This window comes from Lygodium microphyllum, chromosome 23 (genome assembly GCF_053477565.2).
Source record: "Lygodium microphyllum isolate KBCC chromosome 23, Lygodium_microphyllum_v1.1.10, whole genome shotgun sequence".
Lineage (NCBI taxonomy): Eukaryota > Viridiplantae > Streptophyta > Polypodiopsida > Schizaeales > Lygodiaceae > Lygodium > Lygodium microphyllum.
In genome coordinates, this window is record NC_141157.1 from 97375475 (window position 1) to 97391617 (window position 16143).

General features: G+C 39.4%; 1 protein-coding gene across 1 annotated transcript in view; it reads right to left on the bottom strand.

Moving 5' to 3' along the window:
* Positions 1-632: 632 nt before the first annotated feature.
* The window catches only part of ATP5 (delta subunit of Mt ATP synthase), a 36135-nt gene continuing 20624 nt past the window's right edge, over positions 633-16143 (bottom strand). Inside the window, exons 3-6 of the mRNA XM_087664440.1 lie at positions 3496-3739; positions 2828-2940; positions 1793-1879; positions 633-1148 (exon numbers count right to left, since the gene is read on the bottom strand). Of these exons, the coding sequence (XP_087520566.1) occupies positions 1029-1148; positions 1793-1879; positions 2828-2940; positions 3496-3739 (564 nt within the window). The 3' untranslated portion in view covers positions 633-1028. The remainder of the gene's footprint in view (positions 1149-1792; positions 1880-2827; positions 2941-3495; positions 3740-16143) is intronic.

Sequence of the window (16143 nt, forward strand, 5' to 3'; positions counted from 1 at the left end):
CCTTTGAGAGCCATCTTTTGGAGAGAGAATTTCATTGACTCAATCAACAAATTTAATGAGGGGGCGACTCTTTTCTAGATCCTTCCATACACCATGTATTTTCCATCTTGGAGGGATCCTCCACTCCCATTTTTTCGCATATGCTCTTGGCATCATCTAGAGGGCCATCCCCCTCTTTCCACCCAATCATTTGGACACACAAAGCTCTCTAATTTTCCCCCCTCCTCTTCAAGTGTTGCATTCACAAGCTCGATTCACAAACATGCAGTACCATTGTTAATGCTCCAGTCCAATCACAAGAGGTCCACTACACAACTTATAACCAACTTCAAGAAGGCTATATCTAAACCACAAATAGAGCCGAAGTGTGCACACAAGCAGAGTTTAATGAGCAAGTTAAGATAGATGCAGCCATTTTTGCCCAGGAGGCAGCAAACCTAAACAATCATAAAACCCTTCCTAAAGTTGGTCAATAAAGTGCAACAAAGCAGAAAAACTCAAAACAATGACTGAGCGAACTCGAAATAATGACTCGGAGAATGGAAGTTGACAACATACGGTCTAACAATAACCTGTAAAATTTATCAAAAAATCATCTGAGCACATGTGCATGAACCCGTTTATTCCAAAAAAAATTCAAAAGCAAATGTTGTTAAACTCGTGAAACTGTGCAGATACATGAGCTCTTGTAATTTGACACCCTCTGGAATATGCTAAAAGAGGAAATCTAGCAGAAGTTCATCATCTTATTCTTTGCCTGGGAAAACAAAATAGAAGCCTTTCAAGCATTACCTGAGCATCAAATTCGTGATTCATTAGCTCGCAGTGCACTTATCTTAGCTATGGTTCAAGCCCTACAGTCATCGGATATCTCTTTTATTTGATAACAATGATCATGGCTAACATCAAGATTTTTCCAAAGCTGACGGTCATGATACCCAGAGGAATGTCTGCAGAGTTACAGCCTCCATGAGGAGTCCCTCAAATTGCTTGAGCCTTGTTTGACATCAATATCAGCCAGAGAACGTCTACAAAGGCAGGGGCTCCATGAGGACTCTCTCCATTTGCTTGAGCTTTGTTGCAATGGAAAGGTCAATATGCTTGTCTGCAAGTTCGATGACTAAACCTCCCATAATTTTTTTGTCAATCTGCAAGTCAATATATTCTACAACATTAATCCACGACACCATATGTACAGACAGATGAACATGATTTACATGCACATGTGCTGAAACCCATTTTTCTCTCATTTAACAGAACATACTCAGCGGATCAGAGTGCCTCGATTTGAATAGCACTGCAATTTGAAAGCATGTGAGGTTCCAGCCATGTTATAATGCAAAAATCCTACAGGAATTATATCAAATTCGAAAATCTTCAGCTGAATAGAAAGGTGTACAACCAGAGGATTGGAGGCTGGAGCTTCCTGAAGAGCTACGAGTTTGGAGGGAGCTATGCTGTGTTCCTAATTGCTGTTTATTAACCTTTTAATTTCGTGTGATTGTTTAAGATGCTGATATGTTGGTAGGCAGTCGTCCAAATGCATCCTGCATAGTCTAAGACACTTAATGAGTTGCAAACCTAAATCTTCTTAAGAAAGCTGTAGGTTGAGCAGCATGGTCTGCTTTTGTTAAACATCTGAAACAGGAAACTTTATTTTATCACACAATCCTCCTAATACAAATACTGACTCCTGGCCATAAAGCACTTTTGAAAAAAATATCTGACCATTAAAGCTAACAGAATGCCCGATGTGAAAGCAACCTAAGCTAAGCATAGGGTGAGATGTAACCTTTTGGGTCATTATAATGGACTCATCAGGTTGGATGAATCGTCTTAATGATTTCTTCAGATCCTCCATCTCTTTTGGCTTTAATTCCTGTTGCAAAGTGTGATCCACTTACATTGAAGAGAATACACAAGGAACTTCCCCAGAAAACAAAGAACTTTGTACCAACTTTCGAAAAAGCCATTGCAGAATAGCACTCTATTAACTGAATCACATGCAATTAACATGTTTAAATCTAAGAATGACTTGGTCAAACCAGTGATGGAGACATATGCAGAAAGATCTGATTTCACCTTATTCCTAGTGTGTACTTGGTATTAATTGTTTTAAAAAACACAGAACTGTAGGCTTTGATTATCTTTTTCTTCTTGGTTGGTTTGGAAGAACAATTGGTGCTGAGAACACCTGCTATTAGTAGTTAAAAGGTTAATCCATCCTCATTCTTAATGAATGAATGAATTGATCAAATTGAATGCACACGCACATGTGCAGAAAAATCTAACTTCCCCTTTTTGCCTAGTGTATGACTGGACCTAGTCATTTATAAAAACAGAACTACCTTCTTTTTGTCCCACAAATCTCTCTTAAGAGCTACTATTACAACAAGATCCTAGTGCAAAATCCTCAAATATGCACATAAACTCGAGCTATACTAATGAATTTTACTCACTGTAGGAGAGCTGTGGCTGCTTACATTCAAGATTGGACATACATCTGAGAGAAATCATGAGAGCTCAGCCCAATTTCATCTGTCACACTTGCTTGACAATTTTCAAATGCAAGAAGACTGACAAATTGCTCACATTCAGTAATTATGCTAGTGAAACTCAACCACAGCTAAACTTTGCCAAAGGCTCTCAAATCATTCCTCAAAGCATTGTACAGTTACAAAGGACTCCCACAATTATGAGAATATAGACTGATGTATTTTATTACTAAACAACTTCTAGACTTCAATCATGGACAAAAAATCGCATGCCTAAAAGGTAATGATAAGATTGCAGTGCAAAATGGCAATATGAATTATGGACCACTTACAACCACTGCAGTAACTGTTGCTTTCACTTGTTTGTTGTGAGCCATCATCAAATCTGTCAAACAGTTGTAAATCTCCTTGAGCCCTTGAAGCCTGCGATTTTCAGCCAAAAGAGCTGCAAAGGAGAGACCATAAAAAAGTTGGGTTACAGCTGACATGCTTATAAACTTCGCAAACTCAGCAATAAGATCTACTTTGCAAAACATCAACCTAAATGACAAGCACCTTCCCTCATTTCACAGTTTTGACAGTTCTGTATCTCAGAATTTGTTTGCACACTTAGACAGAAGATTCTAGAAGGGCAGTCTCTAGAAAGCAAAGTTAAGAAGGAAGTCCTGTTACCCTAAACTCCAAACCACCGGACTGGGTCAATGAATCAAAGAAGAAAGGCCAAAGCCTGATCACCCAAAACCCATTTGCATCCTGGCTAACTGACGGTGGAGCTCAAAATTACCAATGAGTCTACATGCATAAACTTACGGAATCTCCATACATTCCAAAGGCAATGAAACTGAATACAGGTATTGCCACATCATCAGAAACTAAATGGAATATCCACCACGTGGGAAGAACTATGCTCCAGAAGACAGATGATCTGATCCAGTAACTAAAAGGCAGTGTTGCTTAAGAGGGTGAATATGTCAATTCAACATTAACTCGAGAGCATTACCGAGAAAGTTAATTGTTATCTTAGAGAACTCCAACTCTTTGAACAGTTCTTGCACTGCTTTAATTTTGGACGTATTTGAGACAGACATATCCATCAAGAACTCCTCAAATGTTGGTGCCTTTTCAGCTGCCTTAACAACCTGTTGCAGCTCAGCATATGCTGTTTCCCATGCATTAGCTTGCACAGATGCCACATACAAGGATGCTGCATACTTTCCTGCAACACCATGCACTGGTATAGGCACCTAATGAGAAGCACAGAAAAATCAGTATTAGAAAGTCACAATCAAGAAGAGTAAAGATCTTCATTTGTGTTACAATAGTCCAGTTATAGAAAAAAATCAGATTAAACCACTGATTTGCTTGCTTCACAAAAGTCTGGTCAATAGTGAACTAAATACTGCAGGTTAATAATCCAATTGGATTTGCTTGCTATAGCAAGGCTTCAAACTTCTCTCTCAAAAGAGCCTTCGTAAACATGTCTATCATGTTATCCAATGTAGGGACATAAAGCAAGTTGTATGTCCTACATGGAGCATTCCCCTATCATAGTGATAATGCACCTCAATGTGCTTTGTACAAGCATGATACCCTAGATTTCACGCAACTTCTGTAATCTCTAACTACCAATGTAGATAGGGGTGGGTGATTAATGTCCCACACTTAGATAAGCCAATAGGCATCTAACCCATACATATTCTAATGTGGCTGTAAAAGATGCCATGTATTCAGCTTCACAACTGGAGGTGGTCACCATTCTTTGTTTATTGTTGAACCAAGAAATGCATGAAACCTTAGGAAAGAGACAATTCCACCAATGAACTCTGATTTCATAAAATCCATAATACCATAAAATCCAGCTATCTATAAAAGCATACAAGTGCAGACGAAAGTATGAAAGGGTCCAATGTCTAAGTGCCTTTGCAACCGTTCTTTGTTTATTGTTGAACCAAGAAATGCATGAAACCCTAGGAAGGAGACAATTCCACCAATGAACTCTGATTTCATAAATCCATAATACCATAAAATCCAGCTATCTATAAAAGCATACAAGTGCAGCCGAGAGCATGAAAGGGTCCAATGTCTAAGTGCCTTTGCAATACCTAAAGATCTGTTTGGCTGCTTGCCAATGCTTTGTGCTTGAGATCTACATGAAATGTGTCAACTAAGACACCAAACTCACATCCCACAGTGTATTGCACAAGTACAAGGAGGCATCCAACAGCTTGCTGATAAAGAGAGGTATCAACTAGTTTCCTACATCCTCAAATATGCATCTATGACATGTCTCGAGGGATGTGGAGATGGGTTTACAATTCTCCATCTAAAAGCACTCAATATAATTAGATCGATGCATGGCAAGTACTTCCTAAATTGAAGCAAACTAAATGCCAAGATAGTGGGGGAAAAAACACTCTAAACAGTGGACAGCCCACACCCAATTGGCCCCAAAATCGGCATCCCTTGTGGTAGTTCTTTAGATTCTATTTCATGAATCTTGTAGTACACTAGAGATTGGACTCCAATCCCCAAGAACAGTCGAGCTGAAACCGGGGTCTTCAAAAGCCCAAAGGGCAATAGACAGTATTTAGCAAACAGTTAATTCAGCTTAACAATAAATTTAGGGAAAAATCCACACACAACTACAGCAGTTTGTTGTCCATGAGAAATATGCTCCAAATTATTTCCAAATGGACGATCATGCTGCCAAACTAGAGTTCCCTGCACATTCAGCATTACTAGTGCCGGTATATGCAATACTTTTGGCTGAAAAGATTGCCCATGAGAGTACTCACTTGGCTGTTTAGAATGCAAAGCAACCATTTTCCCTTTAACATCAGGAACTGACTGCATAAATTCAACAGATTGGGGTTGCTGAATTAACTGCTACAAGTTAGTAACGGCACTTGCCAACAAAGCCCTAAACATTGCATTTGCTTCCTGAGCACCTTGGACTCGTGGAGTGACATGATTGAGCTACGTGCTCACCGACCACAACTGTTGCTTGCTGTATTGAAGCATTTTCAGCATTCGATAACTCAAAACTGTGTTGAGTGCCTTTAAGGAGGGGATTCGTGTTCTTCACTCCTATTACCATTGTTGTGTGACATCTTTTACTATTTGCCCCTTGCTGTACACTATTTTCAACAAGTAAAAACCTTGCTGTAATTGAATTACATCAAGCCAAAATGCATGTGTTTGCTCCTCAAGACAACCACAAGCCCACCTCCTTCAAAAAGATGGTGATGTCTTAGCAATGGAACCATGAAATTGGCCTTTTGAAGCCCGAATGGAGATAGACCACATTTAGCAAACACTTCATTCAGCCTAACAGTAAATTCAGCAAAAAAAATCTGAACACAATTGGAGGTAGATTGCTCCTGCACCATACATGACACCTCTTGGCCCCAAAGCTTGGCACCCCTTTCGGTATTTCTTTAGATTGCTAATGTGTGCTCGAAATCAGTTACCAATGGTTGTATTTCAGCAATTTCTTGTGACAAAACTGATTCCACGAGAGCACAATGATCTTGACACCTCAAATGTTGGCCTAAATTCAACTATAGGCTGTTCAAAAATGTGAATGAATACTTCAGCCTGCCAAACCCTAAAATTAGGGCCAACATTTGAATCCAATTTCACAGATCATTCGCCTAGACAACCATCCTATATAGTTCCCATGCAATGCTAGCTATTCCTCTCACAAACAAAGGGATTTCACGCAATGAAACTGTAAGAACGCCGCTTTCCTCTCGTGACAAAATTGCCCAAAAAGTGCACTAGGCTTGAGATCTTAGAGGAGGATAGAATCTCAACCCAAACAAGTAATAACATGTTTTTCTAATTTTAGATCAAAAACGGCACCATAACTTACTGTGTATGGAGTTATAAGGCTGCCCAATGAAATCCTTGTGCCAAGAGGTGAAGATTGGCTGTTGTCCACAATCCATCTACGTTATCATCTCATATTCCATGGCTAAGACCTACAATTTCTACAACAAAGAACAGAAGACTGGCTGTCTCTAAACTTGAGTTGCTCAAAGTGAGAGAGAATGAGTCTCAAATAACCAAGATAAGCTTTCCAAATGCGTAACCAACTGCTTCTCAATCACATCTCATTTTTTTATTAAGGGCTACCTAATGACTTAGTCATTAATCATGTGTGATTTGCTCACTGAACGAAACTTTAGCTTAGAGCCTACTTAACAATTTAGTGCCCTAAGTGAGCTGTTGACGAGGCAAAACTTTCCATGTAACTCAATTCTAAGTTACAAACTTTCAATTTAATGAAATTTTCACATTGCACCTTATTACTTTTGCCTTCCTCTTGTACCACATAGCCTATACACTTGTCCACTACATGCCTACTATCAAATCCTTCACTACCTGCGCAATGATCACCATGCCAAGAGCTAGGGGTACGAGAATTAATGTTTATTTTAGTTAAAAATTTTCGTAAGTTTAATTAAATCATTAAGTTCATTTCTCATTTTGGTGACACAAGCCTTGCCTTAGATTTGCCTCTTCCTCTATTGATGAGCTGGTCTCTCTACAAATTTTGAAACTTAGGGCTGTCACATGTAACCAGCAGCACAAATCCCCAAATTGCCCCTTGATTTCATTCACATTCAGCACAAACTGGGTCTTCAACACTTGCATGTTGGCCATTTCAATTGTGGATGGCCATTCTTTTGTAGATCTGCTGCAATTTTTCCAATTTACAGTAAATCCCTCTATCATAAAGCTGAGAATTCTTGGTACACTTCCCAACACTACTAGTACACCCTAATTACAACAGTAATCAGGTTTAAATTCAGCAGTGAATTTCTTCAGTTTTGCTGACCTGCAAGAGATGAACAGCAAAGAGAGAAAAATGATCATTCTCATGCCCAAAAACTCTAAGAGCAATCAATTGCTGCCTGCAGAGAGGCAGGCTGTTGTCACTTGCTGTCCAATGGAGAGAATGTTAAGTTGCCTACTCATCTAGCGCCTCTATATGCCATCACCTGCTATTGAACAGCCCTTGCATATTGTCAACTACTGCAACACATGTCCTAGTAGCACACCCAGACTTGTTCCAACCTTGCATGGCATCTTCTCTCTCCTTCTGCCACATGGCATACTTGCCCATGCATAACTCATCCTCTAGAAATGAATTTTACGACCAGCTTAAGACTGCGCTTAGCTGCCTACTTCATCGCATGTACTGCCACATCATCCAATTTGCTTTGTTTTGCTGACAGCTGTATCGACTATCTAGTACATCATTAGCAACTTCTATGTTTGCTATCCTACATTGCTATCTGCCCATGCATCACTAATCTGCCCATCACAGAGTTGTGTTGCTTCTGCCAAACTCATGTCAAAGGCTGCTTGCTGTGTTTTGGGATCTATCAAAATATGACACTCTTCAGCTCATACTCTCTATGTTGGTACCTAAGACACGGGAGTTTGCAGTTTAGCATTTACCCTACATAGTGTGTTTCTTGCATTGAGCATTGCATTTATTCATTATTCAGATTTACTAATCTTCTGTGTTCATGGTCTTTGTGTTACCCTAACCCTAACTATTTTTCTTTATCAATCTATGCATCTGTCGTACAATACATGTGTAGTCAAGCATTTCTTTACAGTTCCTTTCTCTTAAATTTTCCCTAATCCTAGCAAATTGAAGCATGATCTCTGTCCTTGGACATCTGCATGGGCACTAATAGCATTGATCACAGTTTATGAAGTGACTTAATGCGAATGCACTAAGTACACTTCGGAACTCAATGCCCTATTGTGCACGTGTGATCACCACTCTTGAACTCTTTGGCTGACACATTTGTGCACCAAGATGGTGTGGGCTGGTAGTATGGGACACCAACCCTTGGGATGTGGTTGTGACCCAAAGTACTGCTAGCTCCCAAGCTCAGGGATGAACCCCTTTGGCTCTATGGCTGGGAGGTGAGTCTGATATCCAGTCAATTATATTTGTCAATGTAGCTTGTGTCATGTCTCGTGCAAGTTGAATCCTAAGGGGACATTTCACATTGACTGTCCACAACAATCAGCAACCCAATTTTTCAAGTTGGCCCTTACTTCTAGATGCATGAGGAGCCAAATTGAGTCATCAACAAATGCATGCAACCCAATCCTGTCATAGACAATCAAATGTTTCAAATCTGTCATCAATTTACTGATTCACAACAGCAATCCTTCATGCATGTTTGAGGTCTGCATTCACACATCCCAAGACAACCACGCCAACCCTGACTCTCATTGTTTGCAGGTCTGTAATCAGCAAACTCATCTCTTACACACTTCAGGTCCACTATAGAGGCTTCACCTAACATGTAAGAGAGAGAGGAGCAGTAAAGGACAGCGAATTCACAAATTGCAGGCTAAAATCAATGAGCATCAGCAATTGCATGCCCTGTCTTATGCCAAAGAACAAGTTGCCTTCCCAAAAGATGTCCCAAATCAAGTCACTTGCTCCCAAAGATGCCCAGAATCAGGTCACCTATGCTTAGAGGTGGTTTAGCTGCTATCAATGGACCCAGAATTACTGTCGCCTACTACCGATGGTCACATAGCCCCTATGTCCAGTCCCAAAACTGTGAGCCCTACCCAATCCAGCCTTGCATGACCCTATTCATGGCTGCCTGCCCAATGGCAAACCTGCCCATGCAGAACTCAGCCGCTAGAAATGAATTTTTAAGGATTCCTAATTTAGGAAATGGAAAAACACTTGGTTCTGCCCGAGTATTTACTAGTAACCAACCTCAACTTTCAATTCCTGAAGCCCATGAACCTGAAAGTAACACTTCCTCCCTTATGAATGATTGCCGTCCTCGACAATATCTTCAAAATAAATCAAGAAAAACGACTCTTCAATGAACATACAAACTCCCAAGGAGCCTCCACCTCTAGATGGTTCTTCCACTTGACCAAATACTCGGGATAAACAATTCAATAAGATCATTTAGTCCTATGGCCAAGAACCAATTCAAACTCAAGTGAGACGTAACAAGCAATGTCCTCAAGCCACGAGACTTCCTCGATCGAAGCTATCAATCCACCTCACCCCCAATCATTATTCCAAACGAATCACATGGAACACTAGGTGAACTCAAATCTCCAAAGGTAAATCAAGCTTATAAGACACACTACTTGTCTTCCCGATAATTTGGAAAGAACCACAATATGTAAAGATAACATATAGCACTTGTCAATAGTTATTGAATCAGAGTCCTTTGGGACTTTTAAAGTAAATCCACATGCCCTCCTGGAGCTCTCAAGGAGTACGATGTTAATTAGTATACAACATGGCACAATCACATGCCGTTTTAAAGTTTTAATGCTTTCCCATACAATCATCAACCTCTTGCATATCATACAAAAAGTCAACCATGGACTATAGTTTAATCCCCCTAAGCTTGACAACAATCGGTGATCGTCTTATAGCTGTACATTAGAATAAATAATCCATATCCAATAGTAGCCGACTTCTTAGTACTATTATAAGCAAACTCAACCTAAGGAAGATAAGGCTCCCAATCAGATTGTCTACAAGAGACATATACGCAACATATCATCCATAGTTTGATTTGTTTTTTTTATCTGTCCACTAGTCTCACAATACTCCAAGGATGACATGGACAATCAAGTTTCTAATTTTTTGAAAATCATTTACCAAAAACGGCCAATGAACTTAGAGTCTTGATCATTGACTATTTCATCGGACAAACCATAAAGTCTATAAAGATACTCAACAAAGAGACCAGCCAACTTGTGGCTTTTAATAGTCGTCTTTGTGAGTTTGTCAATTAGTTGACCACGATCCAAATCGCATGATGACCTCAATTTGTATGCAGTAATTCTACTACAAAATCCATTGAAATATTGCTCCACTTTTTATTGCACATTTGTAAAGGATGTAGTATCCCTACTTGCTTGTGCCATTCAGCTTTATTAAGTTGACACTGCGAACACTCACGAATGTGAGACTCGACCAAAGTCTTCATGTGTAGCTAATAAAAGTAGTAAGCAACCAAGGCCAAACTCCAATATGTGCCACAATGCACCGTGCTCGACACTCATACAATCTTTACGCAAATATCCTAATCATCGAGTATATACATTTTACCTTGCTTAAACACTAATCCATTACATATGGAATATTTTTTGACTATCTTTCTCTTAGTAGCCAACTTTCCAACATCCAAACCACCAAAGCTTCCTAGGCTACAAGATCCATCTTGGACTAATCGCCTACGAAAATGAAGATCATTTTGGCAACACCCTTCAATAGAAAGAAATTAGTCAAAATTTTAAGGGAGAACAAGGAATTAACTTCAAGATCCAGCTAAGGACATCTATAACCATATTAGTTGTGCCCTTTTGGTAACAAATCTCAAAGTCAAAACTCCTACATAAGCTCTATCCTTCTCACCTTACAGCCACAAAGATCTGAGTTGGGTGTAAAGTCCATTTGTCTCCGTATATAAAGTTATACAGGTGTGAGCACACCCTTATTGAACCACTCTTATTGTACCTTAACATATAAATACATTCTTTATTCTTTTGTACCATCACAATCCGGTACATCTATCTCTATATTCACTCTCTCTTACTCTCAACGATGCTACTCACACTTCCATTGCTCACTCTCTCCTTCAAACTGGTATCAAAGCCACGGCTAAGGTGTGCGTGCTTCCCGAAGTCCATCGGGATCGGCTCCACCTCATCCACATGAAGAAACATTAGACGTGTGTATATCGGACAAACAAGTGACATGTCAGTGTGAGTACAGATGACAGTTCCTAGGTCAACATGAGTGCAGGCAACAACTCTCTAATCAAGCAACAGCTCACATAATCAAGCAGCGATCAGTTTTGACTAACAGGACACACGAGATAGCTCACGACAAGTCACGACAGTCAATCAATAGTCTCTTTGATATTTTTGTGTGACTTGGCACATTTATGCAAGCCCTGGTTCACGCATGGAAGCACAATTAAGTTTTTGCAGAAATTTCATGGCTGAAATTTGGGGTTTTTCCCAAATTTCATACTATTCATGCATAACAATGACATTTGACTTGGAAATTGCAAACATTGTGCACATTGGCTTTGGAAAATTTGGGGTTTTTCATGTATCAATGAAATTTCGCTCAGCTAAGCAGACTTTATTGACATTGATGCACATTTAGACCCAAGAAATTTGGAGATTGGTCAAGGAAATTTTGGGGTTTTTCGCTGAAATTTGTGGATTTTGGCAAAATTGATGTGTAAAATGCACTTTGGGGACATTGTTGAAGCAATCTTGGTGCTGTAAGTAGTGTGATTTAAGTTTTTTTTTAATCTCCCACGTGAAATTTTGGAGAATCGCAAAGAATTTTTGGTTTGTTTTTTGTGTCAGAAGTTGATTTAAGCACATATGTATGCAATATACATGATAGGCAGCTCCTATTGAGTTGATGTATTGCTGAATATTCATGGTGCGGCAAACTTAGAGATCATTTCCACATCTGAGATTGCTGCATATGTATTTTTGGTGATATTGCTGAAGTGGGAGTCACCTGGCAGTAATATATGCATGTAATGTATACTGAAATTTTAGTTATAGTGCTGAAAGTGATCCATTCTACTGCTGTACATGCATTGGGGCACTGTCAATAATACAACAACACAAAATCTTGCTCTTTTTTCCTGAAATTTTGGGCATAAATTAGCTGAATATTCAGCTTGTTGTTTGCTGTCAGAAATTATAGCATTGGTTTTTGGTGTATTGCTAAAAAATGGCCACTAATGCTTCTAGCAACAATGACACTAAATCCCTCCTTAAAATCAAGAGGTTTGATGGCATTGGCTTTGATTTATGGAAGGACAGGATGCAAAGCATTTTGTTTCTCAAGGACTATGACGATGCTCTCTTGGAAACTAAGCCTGCAACTATGGAAGATGAGGATTAGGCTAGACTCAACAAGAAGGCCATTGCATACATTAAAATGGTTGTATCTCATGATATACTTACAGACATTAAGCGTCTTGATACGGCTTATGCTATATGGAAAAAGTTAATGGATACTTATGAAAATACAACTCCAGTGAATAAAGTGCATCTCATGCGCAAGCTTGTGAACATGGAGCTGGATGAGTCTAAGTCTATCTGAGCATTTGAGTGCTTTCACAAGGATTTTAAGTCAGTTGCACGACTTTGGTTTACAATCCTTCAATGATAGACTGAAGGCTATTTTCTTGTTGATGACTTTACATGATAGAGGCAAGGCTTTGATTGTTTCACTTAGCAACGACACTACTTTAACTGTTGATGGTGTTAGGGGCTCTATCCTCAATGCGAAGATCATAAGAAAGTCCAATGAAGAAAGCTCTGGTTCAGCCTATCATCTTACAAGTAGGTCGAAGAAGAGAAATAATGCAGCAAATAAAGGCAAAAGTAGGAGTAAAAGCAAGGGCAAACAATAAAATGTTACTTGCAATCAATGTGGACGTAAAAGGCATAAAAAGCCTAATTGCCAGTACTACAAGAAAGAGCAAGAAAGAAAGAAATATCAAGGAAAGAAAAAGAAGGATGACAAGAAAGATGATGGTAACTCTTCCTCAAAAGAAGTTGCAAAGGTAAATGTTGCATCTAGTGTGGTCATTGAAGAGCTTCCTGATACTAGAGAGATACTTGTTGCATACTCATGCAATGATGTAGATATTATGGCAGCAACTTTAACAAAATTGAAGAGCTTCCTAACACTATAGAGATACTTGTTCTAGAGACAATGTAGCACAACTACTCTTGCACAAACCAAGCCTTTATAATATCACTCCAAGTATAGTAGTCACGCCCTTTAAGCTTATCATGAACAAAACATGGAGGTGCCATGAGAGCAAATGAAGACGAGGAGAGAGAGAGAGAGAGAGAGAGAGATATATATACCCGAGGTACTTTGTGGCTAAAATAATGCGATCAAGAATTCAATAGTTCACAAATAAGCTGAAAATACAAAAAAACAAATGCATATGGATCACGTGAGCAAAAACACACAGTTTACTAGAGTCTAGAGCAATTAGTCGTCAAACACAAAGTATCTGTGAGAGAAAATAGCATGACAATAAATTAACCAAAACCCAAAATGCAACGTTTATTATCTCAAATGCAAGGAGAATATGTTGTTAGCAAATATGTCAGTTCATAGTTGAGTCTCTAAACGTGACTCGATGGGCTAGGGCACCAAGATATTATCCTCTTTTTTAGGCATTTTAGTTGCCCTTTTATGATGGCTATTTTACAATTTAATCCCGATCGATTTTAGCATTTTATGCTAGTCGACCAACATTAAATATTGGCCGACCTACTACCATATATGGCATTCCTTCAACCTATTTATTCAAGCTCCTCCTGCACAGTCATTGTCATTCATTTGTCATCTACAAGTTTTGTTGAAGAGAGGAGCCTCTGCTAGTGCCTTACCAACCAGTGGCTCACTTTGGTTCTATACTATCTCATGTCTTGGTATATGGATTCCATTTTCTTGAGCATTCTTCTGAGTTCTCTTCTTTTACAGTGTTCTTTTTTCTCTCTATATTGTGTTCAGTAGTCTATTTCAACATGCATATACGCTTCAATGGCTGCATCCACTTCTGATATTGTATCAATTGCAGGTCTAGCTTCATGCTGCTGTCTTTCTACTAATTACAAGTATTTCTTACCTCTTTTGATTAAGTGGCCTGCTGTGGTCGACTCCTGCCTTGTTTTCTGCACAGAAATCTGTGTTTTCAGCCTGTGTCAGCATTTCGCCTTGGTTTTGTCAATTTGCTACATTTATTGTTAGCTTAGGCTGTGTTTTGGTTTTCTAACCCTAATTGCTTGCTAGGCGACTGTGTGGACTCATCATTTTTGCTGTCTATGGCAATTTTTGGTTATCTTTTTGACTTCTTGCAGCAATCGCCCTCATTTTCTAATCAGATTTTGGTCTCCACTACGTGTGAACTCTCATTTTGTGTAGTCCTTCCTGCTGGTGTGGCTATCTTCTCTCTATCCACCTTCTATCCTCTATCTTCTCTTCCTATACTCTCTAGATGGCTCCTCTATGCAATTCTATTGATAATACGTTACACGGCCCTGACTATCTAACTTGGAGTGCTATTATGAAAGCCTCATTCATGCAGAAGCAATTATGGTACATTTGTTTGTGAAGCTATTCCACATCCTCTGCATCCTTTTCTAATTCCCAAAGATGTTAATGAGAACAACAATGAGCCATCTGTGTTTACATGGGATACGGATGATGTTTGTGCTTATTCTGCCCTTCTTTGATGTATTTCTAAAGAAGCTCTACCAGTGGTTACCTCCTACATGACATCTTCAAAAGTATGGCCGAAGCTTCGCATGTTGTATGAGGCACCTTCCACTATGTGTGCAATGATACTTATGGATAGCTTCAACAGATGACCTTTGAGCCTAAGGACACTATTCAATTATTTTTTGCTCCGTGTTACATAGGTACACAACCAACTTCGACACATGCAATCTACTCTTCTAGAGGCATATATTGTGAGAAAGATACTCTACAAGCACGCCCTTGAGTTTGATGGAGTGGCCAATGCTTTGAGGGTGAAAACATCCTCAATCCGTGAGCTTTACCCATATGTCATGTATGCTACTTGAGCATGAAGCATCTTTACATCTACAACAGAGGCTTTCATCACATTATAATGGTTCTGATGGCGCTTTTACAATTTCAAAGAGGGGTGATAGGAAGAAGTCATCAAACGCCTAGTGTTATCATTGTGGTAAGAAGAGACACTTGAGAAAGAACTACAAAGAGTTAGCAACTTCCAGGAAGAAGAAGAAGCAACAGAAGTAAGATGTGGACTCCTTCGTCGAGCCATCCTCCTCCTTCAACTTCGATTCAGATCCTCCAACCAAGGCAAAGGTCAAGACACGCAAGGGGTCCACTTCTTCATATCATGGGAAGAGCTTGGTTGGCCCTTCCTCCGCTGCTTTCTAGTACAAGTGATGCAGTCATCTATAAGCGCGGTGAAGAACATGAAAATGACAATACTTTAAACTTAACCAACTCGATCAATTATCGCCATCAACATTAGAAGATAGAGCGCACGCGTGAGAGAGAGAGAGAGAGAGAGAGGAGTCGACACCACGTTGAGAGGGGAACCGGCCCCTCCCCCTTAACAAGAATTTATTGAAACAAAACCACAAGCATCAAGTGTCTGAACCATATACAAAAGATTGATTTGCTGCAATTTTGAAAATTAGGGTTTTGACACCCCAATTTCTACAAACTTGTACATCGAGCTGATTTTCTTCTTTAGTACTTGGATTAGATCAAACTAAGTAGAAAGTGCTTCTAGGATGAGAAATAGATAAGAGAATACAAAGCATGTGGCTGAAATTTAAGTATGACAGCTTATTTCAAATAAAGACAAAGATCTCCAATATATAAGTGTGGGCTTGGGTGCTCAAAAGTGAAAAGTAGAGGCTACAAATCAGAAGTGTAGGGACACTTGTCTCTTCAAAATGACATATGTCTTCTTCTAGATGCCACGTCTCACTTTTCTAGGGAAAGAAGCTTCCAAACCTTCTACTCTAGAAATCTCTCAAATGGTTAAGAATTTGAGATAGCTGTTAA